Source organism: Hippoglossus hippoglossus, chromosome 17, assembly GCF_009819705.1.
Source record: "Hippoglossus hippoglossus isolate fHipHip1 chromosome 17, fHipHip1.pri, whole genome shotgun sequence".
In the NCBI taxonomy this organism is placed as follows: Eukaryota; Metazoa; Chordata; class Actinopteri; order Pleuronectiformes; family Pleuronectidae; genus Hippoglossus; species Hippoglossus hippoglossus.
In genome coordinates, this window is record NC_047167.1 from 10,428,722 (window position 1) to 10,447,939 (window position 19,218).

The 19,218-nt window shown below is 40.5% G+C and overlaps 1 protein-coding gene across 3 annotated transcripts in view; it reads right to left on the reverse strand.

The window, feature by feature from the left end:
* The window catches only part of clstn2 (calsyntenin 2), a 132,224-nt gene that overhangs the window by 16,477 nt on the left and 96,529 nt on the right, over positions 1 to 19,218 (reverse strand). For all 3 annotated transcript variants that reach the window (XM_034613396.1, XM_034613395.1, XM_034613394.1), the window contains exons 5-9: positions 18,855 to 18,951; positions 13,267 to 13,416; positions 9,792 to 9,977; positions 8,748 to 9,005; positions 7,734 to 7,855 (exon numbers count right to left, since the gene is read on the reverse strand). In XM_034613396.1, coding sequence (XP_034469287.1) covers positions 7,734 to 7,855; positions 8,748 to 9,005; positions 9,792 to 9,977; positions 13,267 to 13,416; positions 18,855 to 18,951 — 813 coding nt within the window. The remainder of the gene's footprint in view (positions 1 to 7,733; positions 7,856 to 8,747; positions 9,006 to 9,791; positions 9,978 to 13,266; positions 13,417 to 18,854; positions 18,952 to 19,218) is intronic.

Sequence of the window (19,218 nt, forward strand, 5' to 3'; positions counted from 1 at the left end):
GAGAGACCAACACTGAGTCTCAGTTTGTGTTCCCTCGTACTTACACTTGTTACTTTCACTGTAATTGTGTTCATATCGTAGACTGTATGATACCTTCACTTCCTCCTAATATCCAGAAATGAAGCCAAAATATCCTGGATACGACGGCTACCATCAAGAGCATTTGGAGCGAAAGTCTGTGAGGGCTACTCAGTGACATGGAGGAGGCAGGATTTACGTCCTATACTGCAGGCAGCCATCAGGTGGCGATCAAGACACTTTGGCTTCACTTTTGAGGATCGGCCATTTTGTCCCTCTGTATAAGCAGTGTATGGTTCACACCGACAACAATGGGAACATGTTGTGCACAACAAGTAGATAGTTTACTCTTTACAGTCCAAATATTGAATGTGAACACTGAAAACGTGGGACATACTTTTACTTCCCTGTTTTATTTGAGTTATAATTTCCTTATTTCTGTATTTATTGAAAATATCACCATGCAAAAGCAGTGTTTGATTGCTGACAGTAAAGCAGCAGAAATAGGCCCATCTATCTTATGAAAATCAGTAAAGGCGTATTTACGAGAGGCTATTACATTTTATAAATGGGTATGAAAGTAGGGAGATTTCAAAATTCAACTGGACTTAGACATTACTATGAAGTCCGAAAGCTAAATTAAAGTTGTCACCTTAAAGATCACCCTTGCAAAAACAATTAGACAATGTCTCTTCAGTATTAGACCAAATACTAACTAGGAGTGAGGAGTCCCAGTTCTTTTATTGTAATAAAATAGCATGAATCAGGCAGTGAAAACAGGCATTTTGTGCATCTTGCTTTGGAGAAAACCAATTCAAACATGACCCCATATTCACAGATACCACAGGGTCATTTTAAAACTGCTGACATAAACAGAAGTTTCTGCTGGCTGCAAAAAAAGCCATTTAACAGGGTCATGTTGATGTTGATGCGTTAGAGGTTCAGGATGGAAGGAGATTTCTTTAGATCGATTCAAACCATCAGCGTCTGACGGGTATACGTCTGTATTAGGAGTTTGGCTTATGTGAAGGGTTTATTGATTTGTAATTATGATGCATGGATTTGCTTTTTATGCTGACAATTTTCTTTTGCCGTTTTTCTCTCCAAACCTAATGATGGCTCAATTTCTTTCAGAAAATGTGAAGCGCCGTCTTCGGGCACCACGTGTTCGCATCTGTCTTCTGCGAATCCCACCTCCACCTCTCCACAGCATCCCAACATCCACCCGTCCCTGCTTTCTCCTCTCATCTCCTTTGTTACTATTCGCCTTTCTGGCGGCTCTTCTCTTTTCAGCCACTGTTGTGCCACTGCATTATTGATGCCAGACTTTTATTTGTCAAGTGTGGTGGTAGGGAATCACAAGGACATAGTGAAAGGAACAGAAATATAAGAGGATAAGAAAACACTAAGAGAAGGAGCTTTGCTTACATGTCAACACTTGCTCTACTATAAAACACATATTGTCATACAAAACCAGCTTAACTGCTTGAGCGATGAGAACTGCCGACTCAAAAGTGCATGAAAAAATGTTCAGTTTTGTACTAGTTTAAAAGAAGAGTATACAAATCTCAATTTTTTTCAACTAAAAAAGACGTAATGCCTTAAATAAGATCAATGCAAAACCCGTCCACCATCTGAAGTCAAATGTCAGCTTTGAAACTGTTTTGCTGCAGGAATCTAGAAATCTTTGTGTCTATGCATCTGTCGGTAATGAATATAATATTTGTAAATTATCGACAGACCTTAGAGTCAACATGAAAAGATTATTTTCTCCTCAAAGTAAAGGCAGGAATTAGATAAGGAGGAGACTAGACAATCAAAGAGAGAGAGAGAAAGATGGAAAGATAAATAGATAGAAAGAGGAAAAAAAGAGCTGGAACGAACCAAGCTGTCAATACATTAGCATGCTGACTGAATACCTATGTTCACTCAGCCTGTCTGCAGAGTGCTCTAAGACAGGCAGATAGTAGCACTAACCCCATCAGCGTGCACACACACACACACACACACACACACACACACACACACACACACACACACACACACACACACACACACACACACACACACACACACACACACACACAGCAAAGACATTTACATTAGTGAGCTCTACGTGGAGGTAACACAGGAGGCGCCTAAAGCAGGAAAGCTACAGCTGAGCTCTCAAATGAGGTCATTGGAAAAATAGAAGCTAGAATTGGAATGAACACACACAGTGAAAATGTTTGTACTGAAGGCGACACTCAGCATCTTCTCTGCTGCTCTTTGTCTTTATTCTGTTTTGCTCTCAGAAAGAAATCAAAAACTAAATCAACAGTTTACTAGTGTTTTCTTTTTATACGACGGCATGTTCCATTCTCGCCCTGTCGTTCAACAGGATGACTTGCAAAATTATTCACAGCAAATAATATTGAGACTGAAAAGTGTATAAACACAAACAGCAGTGCCAGAGAACACTGTGCCAACAGAAAGAAATTAGGGATTTGTGTGAGTCTTTCAAACGACAAAAAAAAACACATTACATAAAGAAGACTTTTTTTTTAAAGTTCCTATCTGACTATTACGAGATCTTTTTACATTTTTTCACTCATGTAACAAACACAAACCTCTCGCGCTGCAGACACTTCTCGCTTTTACCTTTCAACACATACTCTGATATGCTTGATGCAATGCTGCTAACTGCATTGAGCGTTGATGTATGAAATGCAAATAAGTTTAAATTGAAGTGAAGCATTTATCAGTTAGTCTCTTGTGTTTGAGCTGGAACTAAATCACTCTTTGAATAGGCACTTCAATTACTCCTGGTATCTACAACCAACAAGCAGAGGCAATATCACACACACACACACACAGACACACACATACACACATACACACACACAACCAATTAATCTCCTGAGAAACAAAGGGAGGCTTCTAATCAACACAGGACAGAGAACAAGCAGTGGCACAACAAGCATGGTAATAGCAGGCAGATAAGGCAGATAATTGTAGATGCTGTACGATAAGCAGCAAGGGTGAATTTTATGCTCTCTTAACATTGAGTCCTTATAATTGAACTTCGACACAAATGATAAACAGCATGGGTCTGCGGCGGTTGTTTCCAGCGGTGTTATTGGTGAAATTGGAAAATGTACAAGGGATTCCACACACGTGATTCACCAACCATGCCCCGTCAATTGTGCAGTTATCTCGGACTGATGTGAAACACCTTCCAACACAAATAAGTCACTGGCTCTCAATCTTTTTTTTTATCAAATCTAAGTTCTCAGCTGAGGAAACGATGTGTGTTTGTCTCACCTCTCACCCTTCTCCTAACACGGATTTTTTCCCACCCTATCTTTAAGGAGGTTGGTGTGAGAAAGTAACAACACATTTCTCAGGGTTTAGATCACATGCACACATGCTCTTTTATCTTACTAAAGATTGTGAGCAGGTCCAGCAACTGAAACAGGATGTGAGCAGCACCTTGAGAGCATCAATCCGTCCATACTCCCTGGCAAACTAAAGCTCTGGTGGCTACAGTTTGGCCTGCTACCCCGACTGATGTGCTAATCCATAGAACTGACAGCGCCCAGGGAGGATGCTGTTGATGAAGCGAATGACAGGATGCGGAGATGCCATCTGAGGCAGAACAACACGACTGGAGAGCAATGGTCCGCCCAGTGGAGTTTGGCTGCAGGGGCTTTATTGCAACATCCACCATCAGGTTGCTCAAAGAGCTGGAAATCCATGGACAAGCCCTCCAGACCATAAAAGAACCATTATGGACTGCAGAGCGCTGCAGCTGATGGCGATGGATTGCGAGGAAAGACCCAGACTGGGCCCCAGGTTTGATCAGCCTGTGATGTGGGCCTGCCTTAGAAGAGGGTGTCTTGTGATTAAAAGGCTGAAACACCCGATGGCACAAAGGAACACACAACCGATGATATGTCCCTAACATCCGCTGGTGGTTGGCAATTTATCATGCGTGCTGAAGACCTTCAAACGTACAAGGGATATTCACCATCTTGTCCCTTGTTTTAAAATAAGCGGGGCAAACACTGAAAGCCAATGAAACATGAAATGTACGTAGAGACAGTGCACAAATTACTTCATCTTCTTTTTGGTTTGTAACCTTGCATGTTTTTTCTTCCTCCTATTCCCTCTGCTTTATGAAAATGCTGGACACATCCCGACCACCTCAGGCTCACAGGGCTTTAAAAGCGTGGATCTAGATTTGTAGAGGACTTGTGTGACTTTGAGTGAATATCTTTTGGACAGCTGGATTCCACTGATAGGCTTTCTCAACTCAGGGAGTGTGAAAAATGTGTGTTAAGAGTAGTGATCCATCCTCGAGTCCATTACCAAGGCTGATAAAGAGCTGTGCTGTGTGTGTATGTGTGTGTGTGTGTTATTGCGTGGTTGTGTTCACGTATATACACTGAGGTTCCTGTCAGATGTGACATTCCTGAGTGTTCGATCGACAAGGAAAAAAGAAGCCTCTCTCTCCATCGCTTTCCCGTTGCTACCCTCCTTTCATTCCCCTCTGCCCCTACCCTCTCGGGGTGAGAATTGCAAAATCAATAGAGCTAAATGGAGTTGCCACGGAAGCCACAGAGTGTCCTTTCTAAGTGCTTGAGGAACAAGGACGGTAAGAAGCGGCTGTGACACCCCATACTCACCTCTTCACCTTCCTCCTTCTACCCACCAAACCCCTTTTCTCAACAGTCTCTACCACTCTACTGAGCTTGTCCTCATTACTACCACATGTGGCAGCTCCTTTCCTGACTTCAGTTTGGTGCAGTGTTTACAGCACAACAAAGTGTCATTATGTCATTTTGGTGATATATAATATATTGTATAGCATAAGCAGTGACAGGTTATAAAACACGAAAGTAGTTAATGTGAAAACGTGGTCTTTCATGTTGTCATGGTTATCGTCTCTGTGTGACTTTGCATGGCGGCGTTCTGCCATCAGAGGCGTGGTGTGTTACACACTCATCTGTTTCTTCCTTTTTACACAGATGTCAATGTGGCTCTGTGACCAGCTCCACCGTCAGGTTAGAGGCAGAACAACAACAATGCTGTTTCTGTGTTGATCAGGTTGTTTAAGAGCAGCTATACTGTGCATCTGCATCATGTGACATTTCCGTGCTTACAATATTTTTTTTAATCCGATTTATATGAATTCATAATCTGTGGATCTATACTTGAAATTACTTTTTTTTTTTCATTCTCTGTAATTCACTTTACTTTTATGAATAAATGAGATTAAACAAAGTGAATAATGGGGTCAACTTTCAACTTCAGGCCAAGATGCACAAATCCTACAAGAACTTAATCAACTTTTTTTCACAGCAGACATCTTGACTGTCTGAAACCAGTATTGCTCTGTTAGCAGTACAGGACACGGTCACCTATTTGAGTGTCTTAGCATGACATGGATGTGAAACGTACTCCATTTTCTCCCCATTTCAGTGGCCTTTATGACTTAAATCACATTTTATAGAAATAAAATTACAGTGTTAAGACACTACACCTGATGACAGTCATTTATTTCAAAGACCTCATTAACCATTCACTTATTTTGTCCTTTTGTCAATAAAAGATGGTGATAGTTTTACAAGAAATGTCAATGTATCTGTAAATTACAACTAAGAAAACATTACCATATTGATGGTTGTATTTATTGAAGATAAATAATAATTTCAAAAATGAAATTCCACAGTTTTCCCCACCTCCCAGTTCATAGAAGTGTGCAGCTGTTTTCAAAGACACAGTGCTCACTTCCCTTTGACACAAACACCGTGTGCTGCCTTAGGGCACACACCAGGTTTTGATGTCAGTTCTTTTAGTTTTAGAGAACAATGGTTTCTTTTAAGATTCTCCATTTTGAGAGTCTAAAAAACACAAAGGCTATATCAACTCTCAAATAGGTAGAGACACCAGATTGTCCTTTAGCAGTGTAGCCTGCAGACAATAATACAATCCAGCTGCATCCCATCTATTAAACTCCACACACAAAACCATCAGAGCAGTCTCAGTTTTTCAGCTTTTCAACCTGCATATAAGTGCATGGTCATGCATTGGTAAAAAAAATTAAAAAAAACACGAAATCAGACCTTAAGCAATATATGAGAGTGAGCGTAGCTTTTTCCTCTTATTCTGCTCATTTACACTCCTATGATGTCATTTCTCTTGTTATCCTACAGTAATTCAGACCAGTTTCCATTTATATTTGATCAGTCTCTGCACAGGTGATTTGTACTAGTGAGCAACTCAACAAATTCTCTCTGACTGCACTGCATGCTTCCTCTGGGGTCCTGCACAAGATCCAACTAAAGGAGCAAATGGGATCCCCACTACCTATGCACTGTAAATGTGTGTGGGAGAGAATTAGTGAGGGAGAGATAAAAAGACAATGAGAGAATGAGACTGAAACCCAGCAGGGTCTGGAGGTTGTTTGCTAAGAAACCTCTGAGGGCCTCAGTAGAAAAGGGCACCAGAATGAGAAAAACACTTTATAATCTACTTTTGACTTAGAACAAACAGCTAGCAGGTTAGAAGGTACACATGAGAAAAATACATTTTGTTGTACCTGTGACTCACAATAACAACTCTCTGACTGAAAGGTACACACCAGTAAGGATAGTGGCAAGAACACACATCATCATTTTTCCCCCCAAGTCTTGTATGCAAACATCAGACAAGAATTACGAATAAAAGTAGTTGTCAGAGGCTCACAAATACATTGAGCACACGCACAGAAATACAAATCTCTAATCTCCTTATGAGCATAAACTCTGGAGAGCTTGCTGTAATTATGAAGCATTTTCTAATAACTGCAGTGTGAGGTGGATATAAGCTGCATCCCGAGGGTAAACAATTAGATTAGATTTACATCTTCTATGCAGTATTATCAGGCTGGAGAGAAACCGTCGAAAGGGGAGATTCCCGTACAAGAGAGTTCATTGGCTTATCATCGAAATCATCCGGGCTCCAGGGATTCTCTTTTCTTTTTCTTTTTTTTTTTACAGTAGATTATTCTCTGCTCAGAGACTGCTTGGTGAACTGCAGGCGCCCCTCTGCTGGAACCAAGCGTTCACCTTGCTGCGGTCTCCTTCGGCAAGACTTTTAATCTTGCCAGCTCCACAGTCGCTGGTCTGACCCCGTTCTGTTATATCTCTAAAGGACTGACACTATATGTGAAACTTCAATTCTTTATTTTTATATTTAGATAAAGGCATAAAAGGACTGTGGAACATGTCTTTTGAAACCGAGCAACTTCATACAGTGCATCTCTTTCTTTTCAAAGGCTTCCTGCAAGACTGAAACAGTGAGCTTCAGAGCAAATTAGTTCAACAACTTCCCAAAAGCATGACAGATAATCGAGGTCTGCTGCTTGGTGAGCTATTACCCGGAACTAAACAGACTTTCCACTTTGCGTCTACCCTGTTATCTCCTACTGTGAGCAGAGGAAAGTGATGGAAGGCCTCCGGTAATTAGAATGGAGAGTCTCTCCCTTCACTATACAAATAATGATAGCCCTTCACCTACAGCAGAAAATCAGCCTTTAATTTATGCCCACATTCAAATAGGACATAGATCAGATCACGAGCATGTACACACACACACACGCACAGGCACACACACATGCACACGCACACACACGCACACACACGCACACACACACACGGGCATGTGCGCAAACACACACACACAAACCTCACCTGTTCCAGTTTCCAGTGGAACTCGGCAGGCCTGAAAGTGTCAAGCTGAGTGAAGTCTCTCCTGAGCAGGAACACCAGGCGGCAGTTGTGTACATACAGAGAGTAATGGTGGCGGTTCATCTCTGAAACAGTAACATCACAGACATACATGGTCATGCAAACACACTATTAAACAATTATTCAACAAAAAGAATAAACTGATGCCCCTTCAGTTTTTTGGGAGTTTGACTTTTTTTTAACCACACTATTTAGCTGCAGGAAGACTTAACTAATGGAAATCATTCATATCTCCATACTGAAACTCAAAAGGTGAGTGCCATTTGCTCTGCTTTAATACACCCAAATACATTTGAGGTGGGATGAGGTGTGGGATGAGCCTCTGGTTGCCTTCTTGTTGTTTCTTGCGAGTGTCGGTAGACTTATTATTGGTGTTAATATATTTGTCAATCAGCACAGGTGTAAGTATGACGAAACCATGTTTTGAGATATTGTAGAGGAGAGTATCACAGAAAGCATGTTGCACAAGAGCTACTCTGCAGTTTAGCATTACAAGATCAGAATACAAAAATCCTGAGCCAACAAGCCATCAGTGAGAGCGCTGTGACAGCATGCAATTTGCAGATGTCTCACTTAATTACACAGCTCAGGCTGCTCAGTTCAGACACTGAATGGGTAAAAGTTGAGAGTTTCAAAGAGCATTTGCTTTTGTGAACTTCAGTCTAAGTCTTAATTATTGTGTTATTTTAAACAGAGGTGATGGTTAACGGTGTTTATGGCACATCCTGTTTGCTGAGGACAGACAGTAGGAAATTTAAGTAAAGTTTCAATGATAGAGCCCTGAGCAAAAACAACCGTTTTTAGCAGCGATCCTACAGTAACAGCATATTACTGCTAAAATGTGAGAAAATGAAAAAAGTTGAATTTCTAGTTCCGATTATAAATATCCATCCTCTTACATTTGTATCTATAATTTTGCAAGATAATTTTGCAAGATAATTAAAAATAGTCTCTAACCTGTCTTGTCAGAGTTACACAGTAAGGTTTCCTTCTCCGCTCTGAGCCCTGGACTGGGCCCGTGTTTCATCCACGTTGCTATGGTGAACTGGTCTGTTAGGTTTTGGGGCACCACGTGATCTGGAACATTGGCAGCCTGGCGTCCGTCAAACCTGTAGATGAGGTCACTGTCTCGCCCACTGTCAGTCAGCAGAGAGGCTGTCCAGTTTGTGGAAGGGTTGGGGGCAGGAAGGAGGTCGGTGCTGCCAGATGCTGCACCTGGATGTGCCAGTCAGAGGAGAGGACACTGTCAGGACGACTCCACAGAGAATAAACCTGGAGAGAAGCTGCTTCCTCATGTGTCACTTCATGCCCTAATGCTGTGTGTGTGTGTGTGTGTGTGTGTGTGTGTGTGTGTGTGTGTGTGTGTGTAAGCACATACCTCTAAAAATAACAATATGTATTTGTTAGTGGTTAATATGTTTGCTGTATTTTGGTATTAATGAAACATTTGTGGTAAAAAGAAAAGAAAAGATTCTTGATTGGTCCAAATGATCTGACCTCACGTTATAAATTGTGCCATTTTAGATTAGTTTGCGATCTTAAAAAATATGTTGAAAACAATCATTGTGCAAAAAACCAAATCTATTCAAACTTTTATTTTTCCTCTAAAACAATGCAATTATAGCCTCTCAAGAGGAATATAGAGTTTATGTCTTACATTTACTGTATGCATTACAGTGGATTGCTGTGTTCGAGGGTATGTCACAGTTCAATATGACTTTGGAATTTAATTAAAAATTTCAAGAGTGATTCAAAAGTCTCCAGGATTAAAATGAAACACTGAAAATTGGCAAATTAATATACCACAGAAGTGAAGATGTGAAGGGGTCATTTCTTCCTTAAAATTAAAATTTTCCTCATTTCTCATTATTATTTCTTCTCTTTGCTCCCTCACAGCACCTCACTATTTCAACAAGGCCTTTTATTTTCTCACATATTTCAAGCTCCACACTTAAGCTAATTGCCCCCTTTTTCTCTATGTTTTTATTTCTGTCTACTTACCGCAGAGTTTTTGCAGAGACTTTTCAGAGTACGTTTCGCGGTCACAGCCCTTCCCGATGTGACTGGTCTGCAGCTCCACCATCGCCCTCACGCCGGACAGGGGACCACCGCAGGTTTCCAAGCGCATCTTGGGGAACAGCTGCTTGCTTCCAGTCCCCGGTTCATAGTCCACCCGCTTGTTCCAACCTTAAAGGACCAAAAGATGAACAGTTCACTTAAACTGACCTTTTTCTTAGGTTTCTGCTGACTAGAACTTCGTCGAGTACCATACACCAAGATAACATCAGTAACATGTTGTTTTTCGATTTCATTGTATAACTAAAACGTTGGAGTTACGTACGGACAAACCTGAAAATGTAATGCCTTCAACCACTGGCTGTCGCCGGCACAGAAAAAATACTTTTTCCTCATTTCTTTTCTCATTCACTTCCACTCCTCAATTTTAACATTATCTATACTGCTTATCCATTGAGGGTCACGGGGGACTGGTGCCAATGTGGGAGGAAGCTGGAGTAACTGCAGAAAACCCATGCAGACACAAAGAGAATATGCAAACTCCACACAGAAAGACCCTGAACCCAACTGTGAATCAAACCAACCTCTTGATGTGAAATGTGTTCACTGTAGGTCTTCTCTTCTTGCTAACCTTGTTGTCTTTTATCCTACTTTTTTTTTCAAAGAATCAAACTTCATGTTCTACACCAAGTTGGCTCATAATAAGGATGTGGGTCTCCAAACGATGACAGTCGACCACACAGGTTGGGCCTGGAATTGTCTGATATCTTGCCCTGTGACAAGTCAAAAGTCGACCGAAATGGCCCAGTAACATGACAGACTTGGTAGAAAGGGGTGGCCCCTCCTTGTATCTGTCAGTCCTGCTGCCTGGTCTTACATTTTCATTACCCAGGTGTTATATTTATCCTCAGTGTGTGCGAGAATCCCTGAATCTGGAGGTGAAGGGGATTTCTGAGCATGATTGTGGGAAAGTGTGTGTGTATGTGTGAGTGTGTGCAGGTGGACACCTGGCAGCTCCTGCCAAGCCCGCAGAATATAATATCAAGTCTCCTGTGACAAACATTCAAAGAGAGAAATGGAGTGTGATTAAGAGGGCGAGGAGGAGTGAGGAGACAGGTGGAGCGAGGCATATTTAGCCTCCATTTAGGCCAGGGAGCCTTCTTCAAAAGAAGCAGCACTGACCTTTACACACATGATAAATAAGGTTATGTGTACAAAGGACTTGATATTTGTGTGCATCAGTGCAATGTTTTATTCATGGGTTCAAGCTACGATGGGTTAATGGTTTTACAAGTGGATTATGCAGTGTGTCTCCCTTTTATGAGTCAAACTGCAAAGAATCATGCAGCATTGATGAGGATGTTACTAGGCCATGATAGCACATGTTTCTTTCTGGTTCAAATGTAGTGTAGTGAGCTGGCAGCGCCTGTGAAGCCATCTGGAAAATGAATATTATTATTATCTCCAAAAGCAAAAGCTTGAACTTTGCAGAAGCATTTCCTATTTTGTTGTCAGCTGTTTTCTGTCCAATGTTTTTTGAGATCAAAATGGCACATGTCCCCTCCAATCTTGAACTCTTTCTCTCTGCGTGCTAAAATTCGGATATCTACATGGTGATGACATTTACATAAAGCAGCATGCCATTTCAGACCAGTTTTCTCCAAACCATTTGACTATTTCTGTCAGCACCCCCACCCCTCTGTGACGTGCACTGACATTTCCTTCAATAAGTGTCCCTAAAGCCTAAACAACTGGCATTCGTGACATTTTCAATACACGGTCTCTTCGGATTAATTGTCTGTAACATCATCTCTTGCTGAGGCGGAGTCACGCGAATGTTTTCTCCTACTAAATTATCATCTTCATCACGGCACAAAATTGTGGACGCGAAGCAGGATTCTGAGCCATTACCTAATCAAACCATCGGTTTACACCATGGACAAGGATGACAAGGCAATCAAGATGATTTGGCTTCACTTTGGGGGGGGCTGTCATGTCGTCCATCTTTGTATACAGTGTGTTCGACTGCTGTGGAGAGCTTCATGTATCCCTGCACTTACATCAATTAAGATTTGCTTACAGCGGGGAGTGATTGCCCCTTGTTTCACCTCTCAGGCTACAAAGAGGCTGCTGCCCTTAATGTTTGCATGTTATTTTTCCTGTGAGAAGAAAATAATTACTCGAATGTATATTTTGTTTATAATTAATAGGCTACTTTCCTAAAAAGATGTGTGAACAGAGCATCAGTCCAACAGAAGGCAGTAAAGGAGAGTGCTCTCTGTAGTAAGGATGAATACATTATAATATTAGTGAATTGTTGTACTGTTTATTAGTACAAAAAGCAAAGCACTTCTCATTTAGGAAGTTGTATTACCAGGTTCATAATAATGTGCTAGATTGATATAATATATATGCAGAAAATGTGTTATGTGTATTCTAGTCGGGACTAAATCCGATATAGAGGAGGCCTGAAACCTGCAATACTTGAGAATCAAGGAATCAGCATAATAATAACTCAGGCAGCAAATACATGGGAGTGATGGCATCCCACTTAGGCCAAACCTAAGAGGCCAGATAAACAACAAAAACTAATTAAATGGCATTCACATTTCTATTTTCTGCTTCTTTTAGAAGAGCCTTTGCTCGGCTTACACCACCTCTCTCCTCCTTGTACCTACCGGCTTCAAATGTCCAATAACACTTCAGAAAATGATGTTCACTCAACATTTGATTCATGAATAACCAAGAGTTGTTTTGTGTCATCGTTGGATTGATTCATCTTGGAGCTTTACAAGAATATGATGGGAATGAATGAAACTGTTAGGGGGGGATCTGGTCATGAATTTTAAAGCGTCACTACGATGTCTTGCAATTGTTCAGGGTTTCACTGACTGATTTGTTTTGGTCAGTTAATTTAAGACTGCAAGAATAACCATCACGTCTTCTCTATATCTTTGTTTCTCTCTGTCCTCCCTTGTTCATTCGGCCTCTTTCTTTATCTCTCTTTCTCCCTCCCTTCTCTTTCCCCTCTCCTCTCTTATCTTTCTCTGTCTTCTGCTTTCATTCCTGACTCTTGAGAGCCTGTCAGTGCTGACAGGTGGAGCAGCAGGGGAGACGAGACTGGCTCGAATGCCAAGCTTCTGGCATGTTACAGGAGGGAGAGGGAAAAAAACCCACATATACACACTCCAGTCAACTTTCCCTCTGGAGGGTTCTGTCAGGTCTTCTGATTTCCTCAAGAGACATTCATTCTGAAATGAAATGGAATTCCCTCGAGGGAAAGGATGTATTTAAAAACTGCTCTGAATTGGCTGCTTCAATTTGGGTTGTGTTACTTTACATTTTAGTACATTTAAAAATGATGTCAGCGCACTTAAAAATAAGTACATTTTCATCAAGTACCCAGAGGTAGATTAAAGCATTGTGCAAATATTTCCCCTTCTATTCCTTTATCTCTGACCTTGCCATCCAGGTTTGCAGACAGGCTTGACATCAATATGCACAGCCACGTCCTCCTTTGCTCTCTTCTGACCACAGTCGAAGGCCGTCACCATGATCTTGTAGCTCTGCTGCTTGTCATAGCTCAGACGCTCTGTGTTTCTGATGTTACCTAAAAGAACAAAGTAGAAATATGATCATGATTATCTAGAAAAATGGACCAGTTATGTTTATTTAGTAATAATAAGGTGAGAAACACTGAGCAATAACTGGAAACGACTTTACATTCAAAACTGTGACACATTTACAAATGACTCTCACTGAAGACTTTTATTAAAAAATTCAAGGTCCTGCAACCTTGTGCTGTATTTTTATATCAAAGCCTCACTGTAAACAGTCGATTCCGCCATGGTAACAGTGTAAGAAAGAGTGAGACAAAGATAGAGGAGATGCAGCAGCCCTGAAAGGACAGACACTAGACAAGTTCACATACTGAAGTTACTGTAATCAAACAATGCAAACATCTGCTGGCAAACTTTAGTAGATGTTTGAAGGCCCTGTGAAATGAAAAATACATTTTATTGTAAATGTATCTGGTGTTATTTGCCAAATGTATGTCCAAAACCAATACCGTTGTACTTTTACATCAAAATCCCTGTCTTTTCTCTTCAAGAATAACATGACTGTTAAAATAGCTCATCTTGTACTCAAGTCTTTTGTATTGATTTTCAATAATGTACAATACAATAACTGTACAGTGGAAAACATTTACTTTGTTTAAATGAGCTTGCGTCACAATATTTCTCATATACAACCACAGCTGAGCCCAGAGGATAAATCCCAAACTATGTATTTACAAAGTTAATCAGAGATGTTGAAATTACGCTATATACCTACGGGCCTACGAGACCTGCGCTGTCCGATTAATGGATCAACAGACAGTATTTATGTGTGTGATTGAATTTTTCATGCATATTTTTGCCACAGTCAGCCTCTCCGGGTTGACAGAGTTGAAATCAATATGTGTGTTCTTTGTTTTATCAATATTTCTCAGCTCTGTTGTGGCCTCTGTCGTTTCTAACTTCAGCATCTACAGCATTATGATAAGTAACTGGTTTTGTAAAACTGTAGTATGATTTTACCAAATGTATTAAATCAGTTGAGAAAACTATATAGATCCACATGTTTTTGAGTTGCCAACAAGCAAAAAAACTATTAAGGCTCACAAGGGATAACACATATTCTCCGGTCTTCTTTACTGACTGAGCAAAATGTTAACAATGCAGCACTGAGTTGCTAGAGTGACTTGCTGGTTGCAGCTGATACTCTACATTTACATCAAAGTCCATCAAAGCAATGATGAATATCATATATCTCTAAAACGAAAGTATATGCATTCTATAAGATACAGAACGGCTTTAAAACAATGCCATATTCGTAATTTGTCAGTCAATTCCATCACAGTCCGTCTCCGAGTCTATGAGGACAACTGAAGCTATTTTTGTTGTTAATATCTGGAGGCTTGTCTGTGTGAAAGGCTGTCACTCTGATTTCCACGAGAGACCAGAGGAGGAGAAAGGGAAGAAGAGAGAGGAAGAGGGGGAGACAAGAGGAGAGGAGACGGCACTGAGGGAATCAGTGCGGACCACAACAGTACTGGAAAACAGAGCTGAGCTGGAAATGTCAGAGGGAGAAAGGTGAGAAGATCAGAGTCAGACGGTTCTTACAAAATCCTCATACAATGACAATTTGATCTGCAGCTGGTGAGAACAACAGCAACAGAGAAGGTACTGGATATCAACAGCTGGAGTTTAAGGAGATATTTTGAATTGACAGGACATTTCAAATTATTGATTCTCTGTGGGATCTAAGGGGATTTTCTCCAGCAGACACGTTCACAACAACACATGAATCTCCAGAGCGTTGAGGTTGAGGTGACACTCTGCTGCAGAGATCATGTGTTTTTGTTTACAGCACGTTGACACTGGCATAGGCCCTGATCACCAAAAGCTCTCTTGACATCTTCGTCAGTGTCTTCAATGTGTATGGCACCACTTTTTCACTTCTTAAAATATTTGAATAATTTGTGTTTTTAATTTTGTCATGTGTTGGAAGCGTCATCAACACGCCTACAAGCACACAACGAATCCTGCAGAGGATCTCCTGCTGTGTTCTCATATTGGACATTCTGTAGACATTTCACCTGGGGCGCAGGCTGGAGAACCTCGGACATTTGCCTTTTCACATATAGCCCCTCCGAAGAATGTCCAGAGGTTGTTCGGAAATCAGTGCATGTCTGAAGGCAGCTTAGATATATGTGATTACAGAGACACACAGTTTTACACATGGAGTTCTGTTTACTAGTCACAATAGTGTCTGAGAACACAGTTACACATGAGGCTCTGGAATGAGCTTTGAAAAAGCTCATATGTATAAAGGATAAAAACCACATGTCCTCACATTACTCAGCGTAACAGAGAGAAGTATTGAAGTCTATCTGGGTCAGCAGTTGTCCCTATAGTCCTGACAAGGTATTCATTAAATAACATTCCAAAAATATGATCAGCCCAGGGAAACCACTGCACACATTATCTTTGTTGTGGTAAATAAAAGGAATTAGAGGCAGTAAGCGGGGATTGAGTATGTATTGTTTCATGTATTGTTTACAACTGGTTACCATCGACTCTGCTTGCAGAAAAGCAACGAAAATGAGTATATAATAAACGTAAAAGTGATTGTCAGTGTGTTTTCTTTTTATCAAGTTAATTACTACAGTATGTTTTATTAAATTATAGCATAAGAGTTGTCACATTCAGCTCAATTTCCTGACCATGTTTGATTTCTGAACCCTGCAGAGCTGATGCAGGGCAACTTTATTATCCTCACTCAACAACAACAGGTGGGGTTAAATTCATTTAGTCTTAATTTACTGTCTCTTTTATGATGCACATTTCGCTCCATATCAGCTCACTTCACTGCATACGTCTACGTTTTTTTTTGCTCTTCCCTCAGTGCACAAACTGACCATTGTTCTATAAAGTAGGTCTAAACAATACTGCATGTTGTGTTCTGCCGCGTCTCCCAAGCAATATTATTGTGCCCCGGAGAAGATCAGATCAAATGAGCCAGACCTCTGTAAAATACACTGAGAGAGATCAGACCAGGAGGTTAAACTCAAAAAGCAATGAGACAAAATAATAAATAAGACCCTGAGAGACGAGGAGAGACAGAAATACAGTAAAGAAAGCAGTGTGGGTGCTTCTGTCTGATCTATTGGTTGGAGTTCAACACACAAAGCCCTCCAGTCTCCATTTAGTTTGGATTACGCCGCACTCAGATCAGCGCTGTGTAGCTGCGGAGGCTCAGGGAGACGTCGGCACAAAGCCCAAAGCTGAAATTTCATATAGGCAGATATGCTCAGAATAGCTCTCAATCAGAAATAAAATACACTCCGCCAGTCAACTACAGGGCCGGTGTAGAGCCACAAATGAACATGAGAAAACTGTCATAGATGAAGGTGGATGTTTGTCAAGAAACTTTTGAGCTACGCGCTGATGAAAAGCTACTTCACAGATGACAACATCACTGCAATACGAAGAGGGATCGGTCTCAGTTGTCTGCTCGGGTTTTCCTCCTCATACTGCATTTCTATAGTGTATACACACATGCATGACTCTGTTGTTTGGTCTACATCCATAAATAGATCATTTGTACAGTCCCTATTTACAGCCAGTGATACATTTTTCTCCACTGTTCCAGCACTAACAAACACAAGATTTGCTGCAGAGCTTCCTACAGTGGTTTCTAGTTCCAGATAAGGTCGTCGGCTCTCTCATGTCTATCTTTAGTGGAGAACAGTTCATGTTCATACGAAGTTCAGCTAGCTGAGATCATAGAAGGAACATATGCAAATTCAGCCAGGGATCAGGCTTTTTCTTCTTTCATCGAAACATAAACCATGCTGTTTGTGTTCAAGTGAGGAAAGAACACGACTGCCAATAGTGTATTCCGCAATACCACATGTCTCCAGAATGATGTTTTAATGGAAGCTTTATGTGCTAAATGTATAAAAAGGATATAAAAGGTGTAAATCGAGGGGTCTAGTTCAGGTTAAAATATTTTGGTTAAAAAGATTTGGTATAAGTTTAAGGATATTTGTGCTTATGGCTTAACTTTGTTTTAAGAGGAATCTGTTAAGTTGAAAATAAGATTTTTGAACATTTCCAGTCTGGGTTCCGCCCCCTCCATAGTACAGAAAAGGCCTTGGTAAAAATCACCAATGACCTTATCGCAGCTGACTCTGGAATGTGTACCATTCTCATCCTCCTTAATCTGAGTGTGACATTTGACACCATTTCTCATAACATTCTCCTTGACAGACTAGCCTCCATTGGCATCACTAACACACCCTTGGACTGGTTTAAATCGTATCTCTCTCGCGGCACTCAGTTCACCCAACTCAAATCTTTCAAAAGCCAGCCATTTCCAGTCACTACTGGTGTTCTCCAGGGTTCTGTCCCGGGGCCCCTTCTGTTATCATCAATTTACTTCCTCTTGACTATATCTTCCGTAAATCTAACATTAATTTCCATTGCTATGTGGATGACACCCAGCTCTACCTGTCCACCAAACCTACCTCGATCTGTGATTGCCTACAGGAAATAAAATCCTGGTTCTCCTCCAACTTTCTCAAACTCAACAGTGATAAAACTGAGGTTCTCCTTATTGACACCAAATCCACTAAATAACTGAGACGCTTTTTCCTTAACTATTAATAATTCCTTAGTTTCTCCTTTCCCTCAGGTTAGGAGTCTGGGTGTCATCCTTGACAGAACACTATCTTTCAAAGCTCACATTAATAATGTTAATGTTCTTTTTGGTATCCCTCACAAATTCCTTCATAAACTTCAACTAGTCCAGAACTCTCCATTTTCAAACCCCGTCTCAAAACCCATCTTGTTAAACTGGCATATTTAGTTTGATTGTTTTCCCTTTGGCCAACCTACATAATCTTTTATTCACTGTTCATTTTATTGATCTTTTTGATACGTTGTTATTTTTTTGTTTTGTTTTGATCTCTGCCTTGTAAGGTGACCTTGAGTGCTGTGAAAGGCACCTATAAATAAAATGTATCATTATTATTATGTAAAGAGGTATTGTGTATAGGTGTTACATTACTAATGGCCGTTCAGTGCAATCAAATTAAATGAACTCTGCTCAGCTGCTGCACAGAGCAGACACTTTCAGGTTATAATTGAAGCGTCCGTCTAAGCATTATATCTAGTATTTTACAATTTGTTTTTAATTCTCTGAACGTGGGCACTATACCGCTGACAGGCCAAAATGAACCAAATGGGTTTTTATAGCTATAAAAAAAGAAATTGACTGTGGGGCCGCTGGGTAAGTTATGTAATCAGTGTGTGCCTGAACACTGTGTAACGCTGGTAACACCAACCACCTAAAATAGACAAAGGAATCTCTTTGTGCCGAATTTCTCCACAAATCCTGATCCAAAGAGTTGAATGACGAGGCAGTTATCAAAAAAACAAAAAATAGACAGACAGACAGACAGAGATTCTATTTATTTTATTCCAACACAAACCCACTTACCATTGCGGTCTATGGCAAATGGCGTCCCTGCAGTGACAATTTCATAGTTGCAGATTTGGCTGTATTGTGGTGAACAGTCCTGGTCCCATGCTTCCACCTGTAACAATGTCAGTTTACACCAGGGACATCAACAACTGCTCTGCTAGCAACAACACTAGCAACCTGTGCATGGAATAACATATTTAATTTAGTTTATTTAAGAATTAACACTTGTAATAATGACAACATTTGTAAATGACAAAGGTAATCAGTGTAACCTCTATTGAAACTTTTAATCAAAATGAACTCAAACACAAACACAACAAAGAAGAAGACTTCAGGTAGATAATAATGATAATAAATATGTATGTATATATGTATTCAC